The 10405-nt window shown below is 59.5% G+C and overlaps 1 protein-coding gene and 1 long non-coding RNA gene across 2 annotated transcripts; one reads left to right on the top strand and one right to left on the bottom strand.

Moving 5' to 3' along the window:
* The first annotated feature begins 1746 nt into the window (after positions 1 to 1746).
* On the top strand, positions 1747 to 3248 carry LOC133277608 (uncharacterized). Its single transcript, XR_009746261.1, has 2 exons — positions 1747 to 2057; positions 3074 to 3248. It is a non-coding gene; the product is annotated as an uncharacterized LOC133277608 (long non-coding RNA).
* Positions 3249 to 7816: 4568 nt separating this feature from the next.
* On the bottom strand, positions 7817 to 9190 carry FOXD3 (forkhead box D3). The gene has a single exon (XM_061469589.1). The coding sequence runs from the start codon at positions 9138 to 9140 to the stop codon at positions 7932 to 7934; it is 1209 nt and encodes a 402-aa protein (XP_061325573.1). The 5' UTR covers positions 9141 to 9190; the 3' UTR covers positions 7817 to 7931.
* Between the last annotated feature and the right edge of the window lie 1215 nt (positions 9191 to 10405).

Here is a 10405-nt window from a genome sequence, read left to right as displayed (position 1 = left end):
ACGTGCGTGCGTGAGTGCGTGAGGAAGGGAGGGAGGGAGGAAGGATGCTCTGCGCCTGCGCAGTTGTGCCCGCGGCGGGTGTCCTCGGGCGGGAACGGCGTTGAGGGGGGAGCTGGGGCCGTGGTGCCCCCGGGAGGGCGGGAATGGCGGCGGGCAGCGGCTTTACCTCAGGGATGAGGGAGCCGTGAGCAGCCCCGGTGGAAACGCGCAGGGGCGAGCCCGCAGTGCGCAGCTGCCCTCGGAGGAGGAAGGTGCGGCTGTGTCCTGGCTGCGGCTGGCGTAAAACCAGGGAATGGTTTGGGTTGGAAGGGAGCTTAAAGCTCATCCAGCTCCAGCAGGGACACCTTCCACTAGAGCAGCTTGCTCCAAGCCCCTGTGTCCAACCTGGCCTTGAACACTGCCAGGGATGGGGCAGCCACAGCTTCTCTGGGCACCCTGTGCCAGCGCCTCAGCACCCCCCCAGGGAAGAGCTTCTGCCTAAGAGCTCATCTCAGTCTCCCCTCTGGCAGGTTAAAGCCATTCCCCTTGGCCTGTCCCTACATCCCTTGTCCCAAGCCCCTCTCCAGGTTTCCTGCAGCCCCTTCAGGCACTGGAGCTGCTCTCAGGTCTCCCCTTCAGGAGCCTTCTCTTCTCCAGGCTGCCCCAGCCCAGCTCTCTCAGCCTGGCTCCATGGCCTGAGAACTTTATTAGCTGAGATCATGAGGTTAAATCAGAGGAAATGGTTTAAAGCCATTCCCCCCTGTCAGAAGTGGGTAGAATCATAGGATCATAGACTAGTTTGGGTTGGAAAGGACCTTAAGATCATCCAGTTCCAACCCCTCTGCCGTGAGCAGGGACACCTCACACTAAACCATCCCACCTTTTATTATGCTCACGTGCATCCTTCATGGCACAGGTAGTGCTTAGCTCCTACTGCAGCGGTGCAGGGAAATGGGATAATGGGTGTCAGTGGTGAAGAGCCCAGTCCTGACATGTGGGAAGATTCAGGCCATGAATCCAAGTGTTTGTTTTAGCAGAAGAAGGGAGCAGCTGGAAAACTTGTTCTTTAACCCTGCCGGAGAGCTGGGAAGCAGCTCCTCAGCCTTTGTGTCTGGGAGCCATTGTATAGTAACCAACCCGGAGAAGAAAGATCCTGTACACCACAGGCCTCCTTCTTACAGCCTTCCAGCTTCACAGGCTTCAATTCACTTTAAATACGTAGCAGAACACGGTGCCCCATCCCTGGCAGTGCTCAAGGCCAGGCTGGACACAGGAGCTTGGAGCAAGCTGCTCTAGTGGAAGGTGTCCCTGGCTGTGGCAGCAGTTGGAGCTGGAGGAGCTTTAAGGTCCCTTCCAAAACAAACCATTCCGTGAGTCTGTATACAATCCTAGATCATCTTTGTACATCCCTTACCACTATTTATATTTCTTTGTATCGCTGTGTTTTTCTTCTGGTTGTGTGTCTGACTGAGGCTGGTGTATGAAACTCAGCAGAAAACACATCGGTTTTAAACAAACGCCATGGCTTCATGGCCAGACTCCCAGATGGACTGCCATGGGTGCTCTCCTTGGGACTGCTATCCCAGGAAAGTTGGGAAGGGTTTAAACTCAACCGCTACAAATGGAAGTATGGTCAAGAAGTATTTGATCACTTGTAACAGAGACATTCAAGTGACCAGAGGTGGCAGGAAAACAAATTTCATCCTAGATTATGGTTTCAGATATTCAGGTTGTGTTTAAATACATGAACACTTGGCAAACATACAGTATTTCGTATTACCAGAGCTGGCTTTCCTTCCTTGATGTTCTTCCAGTACAATACCGTATGGAATACCGATTTCCACTCTCCCAGCCATTTTTCAGTTGAGTGCAAACTACTTGGCTGTCCTGGTCCCGCTCAGATCCGCTGGAATTCCAGGAACTGCCATTTGTGAGTGTTGCTCCAGGCGGGATGGTGTGAAGAGGCTGGAAGTCTGTAGTCTTCTACAGGTGAACATACAAGTCATGCTGTTCTACTGGCCCGTGGAGGTGTTTGGAGTTATTATCCTGTTGAAAATGGTGGATTATGATCATCAAATGTATATATTTTACCTAGATCTGTTAGATTCAATCAGGCAGATTGCTGGGAAGTAAAACAGGTCCATTTTAGGGGGTTAATGAGATCCTGAGGGAGGTCTGGAGATATCTGTCAAATAAGCAGAGTCCTAACAATCCATCAACACCAAACTGGGAGAGGGGAAGAGTTACAGCTCCTGAACCCTGCTGCAGCTCCAGTCTGACTGAAAACACGCGATGCAAAGCGAACTCCCAGCCTGAACAGGGAGGGGAAATCACCAGCGCAGGTTCCTGTTTCAATTGCTCCTCTCCCAACCCCTCTCTTCGTTCCTCCCTCTCCTCCCTCCACGATTTTCCATGCCTGGAATTCCCTAATCGCTAGGCTGGGGAACCCCAAGTCTATGAGCGTTGCCTATGGGCCCCTACTGCAAAATAAACCAGGAATCCTTAGGCTTTGCCTGGCAGGTTATCGATAGTTCGTTCGGTCCCGGGGCCGGTGTGGGAGCGGGACGGGGGCTGCCCGTTCCAGTGCGTTACTAGGATTAGCTCCTTGTTGGAGGGTGAAATCATTCCCTTCCCGGGAAAGCTTTTTTATTGAGTGCTTTCTAAACACTCGTCTCGCTCCCATCGCCTGGAATCGAGTCCCTGTCACCAGTGTTCCCGAGGTGACATTGACCAGATCAATGACTGGAAAAGGCGTTAAGGACACATCGACGCGGCGGGGCTCGGCTTTAGCGCTCGGTGGTAAAGAGAAACCGGGAACGAGCAGCTAAACGGCTTTCCTTAACCCTTGGAGTCCTCGGAAGGCTCCCGCTGCCTCTCCCGGTGGAAAGCCGAGCGGTGGCGAGGGACATAGCTCCCGGGTATTCCAGAAATTTGGAGTGAAATGCGGTCGGAATAAAGAGGCAGCGCCAGGGAGGGCAGGAGGGAGCGCTCGGGGAGCCTGCGGCCATCCCGAGTTCCAGTCCGGCTCCTTTAGGATTTAGTTTCGGAGCGGAGCAGGCGGGATAACAAACTCCGGAGACGTTTTTAATTGCAGATTCACGATCTGAGCTTTTCCCGGGTTCCCGAGGCTCTCCCTGGCAAGAACGGGGGGAAACGCGTTTGAAACCTCTGCCCTTATCCTCAGGGAGGCTGGATTTGGTGTTGCTGTTACTATTATTATTACCGTTGTTGGTGGTTTCGTTATTATTTACTACTAATATTTGATATTATTATTATTTTCTCTTATTATTACTACTATTATTATTTTCCCTGAAATATTAACACTTAATGAAGTTAGACTCGAGTTTTGGGGTTCTTTTCTTAAATCCCTGCCGTTCTCTGACGCCCTCGGCTCCCGGCTCTTCCCATTTAGCTAAAGCTCAAGAAAACTGGGATTTTCCCGAACCGGGAACCGAAGGAGAACCTCCTTTTTCATTTCGCCACCTTACTAAAGCAGCGAAGCGCCTGGTTCCTCACCTTGCTTACCCAATCCTGCCTTCATAAAGTTTACTTAGTTATATCAATAGATTAAATGTCACGTTTAAAATGGAAGGGGAAGGTTCTCCCTTACTGCCCTGTTTTCCATTTCTGATTTAGAAAAAGGCAGGATTAGCATGGATATTGCATTCTCAAGGACCTCGCCACTATTAAATAGACTGTTAAGTGCATTTTATGGCTGAAGAGCCCGTTCCCAGCTCAGTCGGGAAGACGTGCTAAGTTCATCTCTACCTCCTACATTGAACAGTCACTGACTACAACGCTTCCTGCGGATGGAATTCCTCCGCTCTGGAGCTGCTCGGTGCATAACGCTTCCTGGTTTAGGGTTAGTAAAAGGTAATTCAATAAAACTCCCTGGAATAGAGGTGTCGCCATTGGAGAAATCCGCTCCGCGGGGTGCGGCCAATTGCACGGCAGAGATTTAAGCGGGCGCGTATCAAATGGGATGCGCTGAACGCTCGGGCCGAGCCCCGTCCGCAGCAGCCCCGAAACGGCGAGGCGGCTTTTCCGTAGTCGTCCCGTCCCCCGCCCCCCGGGAGCGCACACGGGAACGTCTGCCATACCGCCCCACGAGCGAAATTCCCATCGAATTCCCGGTCCCTCGGGAACCGCCAGAGGAAAACCCGCCCCCCACGTAAAGCAGAGTCTCCGGTGGGCTTTTCCCGGTAGTGAGAGACCCTCGCGGAGGATGAGAACGGCGATTCCCAACCGGAGCTTCTCCCCCCTCCACCCCGTGTGTTCCCGGCCTTGAACATGGGGCCGGCGGCTGGGACCGGTTCGGGCAGCGCGGAGGGTTTGCGGGGCAATCTCCCCCCGGTTCCCCCGGCAGGGACGCGAGGCAGCGGGGAGCCCTGAGCCGCCCGTGGGCAGTGCCTCCGGTACCGGATTCCTCCCGCACCCCTCCGTGGGGCAGCCCCAGGAGCGGCGTCTCCCCCTGGGACGCTCCCGCCGGTGCCTCCGGCCTCAGCGCTGCCCTTCCGCAGCACCGGGGCTCTGGGGCTCGACACGGCCGCTGCCCAGGAGCTGCCTGCGGGGCTCGGGGGCTGAAGGGCAGACACAGCCGAGCTGTGGGGCTCCGTCCTGAGGAACAGCCTCCATGTGCAGTGAATACATTGATGTTAATGATTCAAACAGACGTTTTCCTGCCTTTTCCAACGCTCCCCGCGATCTTCCAACACCCCTTAGCCAGTAACTTTCCGCCCTGCCTAGAGGGGGATTGATTATAAAGGGGGCGGGGGGAGCCCAACTTACGAGGCCGTGCAAACGAGAAGGTGCCCCGGGAGAGCCGCAGCAGTCGAGGACACGGCCCTGCTGAGCCCGATTCGTTTCTTTTGCAAACAAAAAAGTGCGGTTTAGATTAGAGCCAGGTCCTGTCTCCATAAATAATGGAGAGTCAGAGGGTGCCTGGCTGCAGACGCTCATTTTCATACAGTCATAGGATCCCAAAATGGTTTGGGTTGGAAGAGACCTTAAAGCTCATCCAGCTCCAACCCCTGCCACGGGCAGGGACCCCTTCCACTAGAGCAGCTTGCTCCAAGCCCCTGTGTCCAACCTGGCCTTGAACACTGCCAGGGATGGGGAACGTTTTCCCCGTGTTTAGGATCCGGTTACTTTCAATGCACCCCAGGGACCGACACGACACCTCTTATACTAACGGGCATCTGTCACCGACCGTGTCGGGTTTTGCCATACGCGCCGGGCACAGGTCTGTGGAAGAAGAACAAGAAAACGGCTGCGGAAACTTCACCGGGAGACGCTGTCTCCGGTTTCCCCGGCCCGGCCCGCTCCGCTGTGCCGCCGCACGCAGTGACAGCCGGTTACGAGCCCTCCCCGCTTCGGGAACCGGCTTCTGGCTCCCTCGTCCCGCCGTGCAGGAGCGCGCCCATCCCGGGCACCGGCCGAGCTCCCGGCCCCAGGGGTGAGGGGACCCGGTCCCTGCGGGAGCCGCCGCGCCCCCTGCAGGCCCCGCCGCGCCACTGCAGCCCCCTCGGGCTGCCGCCGCCACCGGGAGCCCTCACCTGCCCGCAAGGCCCCCGCTGACGCTCCCGGCCCCGCCGCTCCTGCGGGGAAGCAGCGGGCCCCGCGGGAGGCGGCCGCCGGGAGGGGGTCCATGGCCGCTGCGTCCCTCCTGAGCCCGGTGCTGCCCGGCCCCGGGAGCCGCCGCCGCCCCTTCCCCGGGAAAGGCTTCCCCAGCGCCGCAGGGTCCTGCTGGAAACGGGGGCCGTTGGAAAACAGGGGGTGAGGAAGAGAGAACGGAGGTAACGGGGGGGTTGGGAGGGGAGAGGCGCTTCCCGGGGCCGCGGCACGGGGAGGGGGAAAGTTGCCTGCGCGGCGCAGATGCCGAGCCCGAGGTATTGCTGCTATGCGGGGAAACATGAGCGAGTAATTTTATAAGTAACAAAGGCTGGGGTGGAATGAGCCCCGCTCACCCGGTGTCCTCTGGAAGCCCCGGGCCAGCGGCTTCCCGAGCCGAAACGCGAACTCCGCGGCGGCTCCTTCCCCTTTTCCCAGGGGTATCCGGCCCTAAATATAGAAATAACCTCGGCGGCTGCCCGACACCCCCCCCCCCCCGGACCATTTGCTGTTTGCGCAAACCCGATGAGGCACAACTGGGAAACGACTTGTTACCCATGGAGCCGCCCCCAGTAAGACCCAATTCGGGGGGACACCCCCCCCTTGAACCCTCAGGTGAGGCCCCCCCTTCCCTTCCAGCCCATCACCGTGGCCTTATTAAAGTTCAACCTCCCCCCTCGCCGGGCCGCTCGTTTTATTTTAGTCTCTGTCTGCCGAGGTCTAAATATTTCTTTAGGATGAAATAATATTTACCGCTTACCGGGCCGCTTTTATTTACTATTGGGTTCAATCCGCGGCTCCCGGCGTGAAATGAGCGCCTCGGCCCGTTCCTCATCCCGCCGCATCCCGCCGCAGCCGGTTTTCCTAACAAAGACAGCGAATTATTTGGGCGGAAAAAATGAATATCTATTAAAAAAATAACAACACCCCAAATCCAGCAAGGTTTTAAACCCCCAACGTTTTACGAGGCAGAGAATAAAGTGTCAAACACGGTCCGAGGGAAACGGTGCCCGAGATTAAACCCTACGGAATCCTACAGATCTATTCCGTTTTCATTTCAACCCTGGCGCTGTCTTTATTTTACCCCCGTGAATGCAGAGAAACACACACAAATACACCGCGTTCCGAGCGTTCGCAGCAGGTTGAAAACTCGGTTAGGAGGAATTCGCTGGGAAAGGCCGTTCCCACCCGTGGGAACGCGGAGCCGCTTCCTTAACCCCGCTTATTCCCCCGATTTAAACGAAAGATCCGCGCTCGGCCACGGCTCGATTTTCATTTTATCGCCTCCCACCCTGCAGAATAAATCCGAAACGTTGCTTAAATCGCCCCAACGGCTTTTCTTTTCCATCATTTCCCTTATAATCAGCCCCAAAAGCCAACCGCGAGCGTACCTATTCCGGCTGAAAGGGGCAGATCCCGCAGCGCCGGGATGCGGAGCCGAAGCCAGGCTGGGAAAAATGAATACACCTAAAGGAAAAATCCCGACACGGAGCGGGGGCCGCGGATCCACCGCGCAAGTTTTAATACGCGAAGAATCGGGGCGATGCCGATGCCGCTGCGCGGCCGCGGATGGAGCATCGGGACCGGCGGGAGGTGGGAAGCCCGACCGCATCGCTGAAGCTCGGCGGGAAGGGGAGAGCCCGGCGCTCCGCGGATGCGCATTTCCAGCCTCCGCGGGTGCGGAGCTGGTCCCGCGGGTGGGTGCGGAAAGATGCGCGCTCACACAAAGGCGGGCAGAGCAGTTTAAAAATTTATTTACAAAGTTGTGTACAACACGAAGGGATAACATTTAGAATACATATATCCATCCATATATAAACAGGCTTTATAATAGAGTGACAGCGATTGCCTCCTGGATTCCTTTTCTTTCGCTCCAATTTTTTTTCTCGCCCGTTCAATATTTAAAATTTCCCCCGTTTATTATTATTATTTTTATACATTTTTTCTTTTTTTTTTTTTCCTCCCTCGTTTGTTTTTTTTTTTCGTTTTATTTCGGATAAAACCGCTCGGAGCGCCGGAACCTTCAAAAAAAGTGAAAGTTCGCAGCTCCTAATGGCGACCCTCATCCGCCTCTTTAGAAAAATAAAAACCCCCAAAGCAACGTCAGTGATTTTTGATACAAATATGTACAAGCGGCGGGGGCCGGCAAACGGGGGGGAACACGGAGGGACGGCGCCCGCTGCGCCCCGAAGGGGCGGCCGGAGCTGCTCGGGGCTACCGGATCTCCCTCCCCGCGGCTGCGGGATGGCCCTCCCCGGGGCTACCGGTTCTCCTTCCTCAGGGCTACCGGCTGTCCGTGCCCGGGGCTACCGGATCTCCCACCCCGGAGCTACCGGCCTGGGCTACTGCGCCGGCCACTTGGTCTGCACGGCGGCGGCAGGGGCCGCGGGCTGCAGGAACTGCCCCGCGATGATGTTGGTAGGCACGCTGAGGATAGGGGCGATGGCAGCGGTGGTCCTGGCCAGCGCCAGCGGTTGGTGGGCCATCAGGGCCGACTGCACGGTGACGGGCGGCCGTAGGAAAGTCTGGGCGCTGGCGGCCGAGCTGGCGGCCGGGACGCCGATGATGTTCTCGATGCTGAAGGACGGGCGGCTGCTGGGCTCGGATTTGACGATGGAGCCGGCGGCGCCCAAGCTGTTGAGCTGGAGCTGGAGGCTGGGGCTGAGCTGGGAGTTGAAGGCTTTGCGGCTGAGCTCGCCCGACGGCAGCAGCGGCACGGCCGGCGGCAGCATGGGCCCCACGGGGGGGATGTAGGGGTACTGCAGAGCGGCGGCGGCGGCCGCGGGGTGCGTGTAGGCACCGGGGTGCAGCCCGTAGGGGCGGCCGTAGGGGCCGGCGAGGCCGTAGGCGCCGAAGCCCTGCATCATGAGCGCCGTCTGGTCCCGCAGGTGCTCCTGCTGGTGCCGTTTGAAGCGCTTCCTGCGGCGGAGGAAGCTGCCGTTATCGAACATGTCCTCGGACTGCGGGTCCAGCGTCCAGTAATTGCCCTTGCCCGGGTTGCCGGGCTCCCGAGGGATCTTGACGAAGCAGTCGTTGAGGGAGAGGTTGTGGCGGATGCTGTTCTGCCAGGCGGGGAACTTCTCCCGGTAGTAAGGGAAGCGGTTGCTGATGAACTCGCAGATGCCGCTGAGCGTCAGCTTCTTCTGCGGGCTCTGCAGGATGGCCATGGTGATGAGGGCGATGTACGAGTACGGCGGCTTCACCAGGCTGCTCTTGGGCTTGCTCTGCCCCGCCGCCGCCCCGCCGCCGCTCGCCCCCTCCTCGCCGCCCCCCTTGCCGCCCTCGGCCGCGCCGCCGGGGGCCGCCCCGGCCGGGCTAACGCTGCCGCTGCTGCCGCTCTCCGCGCCCGCGCCCACCTCCGCGGGCAGCGCCAGCTCCGCCGCCTCGTCCAGCGGCAGGCGCGGCAGGGCGGCGGGGCTGCCGGCCTCGCCGTCGCTGTCCTTGCCCGGCCCGTCGTCGCCTTCTCCCACCACGTCGATATCCACATCCTCGGCCGCCGGGACGGCGGGCCCGGACATGTCGCTGGCGCTGCCGCCTCCCGACAGGGTCATCCCCGCTCGGCGGACGGGGCGCGGCGGCGGCTGCGGCGGCGGGGCCTCCCTCCCGCACCCGGCGGCGGGGGGAGCAGCCCCCGCGCCCCCCTCCCGCCGCTGCTCCGACCGGCCCCTGCGGCTACCCCCGAGCGGACCGGCTGCCCGCCGCCGCGCCGGCCCCGCGGGGCATGGGGCGGCCGCGCCCGCTCCTCTCCCGTCCGCCGCGTCCCGCGGCGCGGGGCTGCGCGGTCACCTCCGGCTGCGCGCCCCGCTCCCGCCGCCGGGCATCGGGCGTCAGGCGGCGACGCTGGCTCCCGCCCGCCGCGATGCGCGCCCGCGGGCGCCGGGCATGGGGCCGCCGCCGCCGCGGCTCCGCGGGCACCCGGCGCTCCACCGCTCCGCTCCGCGGCCCCACCGCGCTCGGCCCGGCGGGGTTTGGGTCTCTTTGCTCTTTTCACCCCTTTTTCCCCGGGCTGGGTTTTTTCCGCCCGCCCCCCCCCGAGGGAGGGGACGCAGCTCCCGGCGCCGGGCGGGGCAGGGCAGGAGGCCGAGGGCGTCGCGGGGCCGCGCTCGCCACTTGAGAAGCGCGGCGGGGTCCGCTCTGCTGATGGATTTACTTTCCCGTTAAAGATATACTCGGAGGCGGTGCCACGTGACCGCGTGACGTCAGGCGCCCCGCCGGGAAGTCATGCACAAACTCGGGTCCCTTCGTGGGCTGTCAACAAAGAGCGCGGAGGCTCCGCTCCCCGCCGCCCGCCCCGTCCAGCGCCCACCGGAGCCCCCCCTCCCCGCACCCCGAGCGGTTGAGCGCAGGCTCCGCGGGTGCGGAGCTGAGTTAGGGTTTAACACCCCCACCCCCACCCCTAAATCTGGGCTCCGAAATGAGGTTTTGGTGTTTTTCTCGATGTATGTTGTTTTATCCCGAGGAATGGCTGCTGATCGATCTATCCGGTTAGTTGAGAGGGGAAATCAAAAGGACGTAAAATAACAAAGGGAAACTGTAAATAAAGAAGCTTTGAGCCGGTTCCTTTATTTTGTTCCTCTTTTTTCTTTCTTTTTTTTTCCCTTTCCTCCAGAGGTGTTAACGACTTAATCATTGCGGGCCTTAGCATATGAAAAAGTAGGAAATGAGGGAGTGTGTGGGAATGTGAGCACCGTATTGCCGCGGCCCCAGGTAAGCCCCGAACAGGGGAGAGGGGCCCACTGGGGCCGCAGGGGCCGGGCCCGGCCGCCCTCCTCTGTCCCCTCCCGACTCCCAGCTTCGCCGTTCAGTTCCTGCCGTC

Source organism: Pezoporus flaviventris, unplaced genomic scaffold (assembly GCF_033815535.1).
Source record: "Pezoporus flaviventris isolate CSIRO_AGI_PZ_B2104156 unplaced genomic scaffold, CSIRO_AGI_Pfla_v1 ptg000059l, whole genome shotgun sequence".
NCBI classification, from domain to species: Eukaryota; Metazoa; Chordata; class Aves; order Psittaciformes; family Psittacidae; genus Pezoporus; species Pezoporus flaviventris.
The sequence above is the reverse complement of the archived record's forward strand: the minus strand, read 5'-3'. Positions and strand labels throughout refer to the sequence as shown.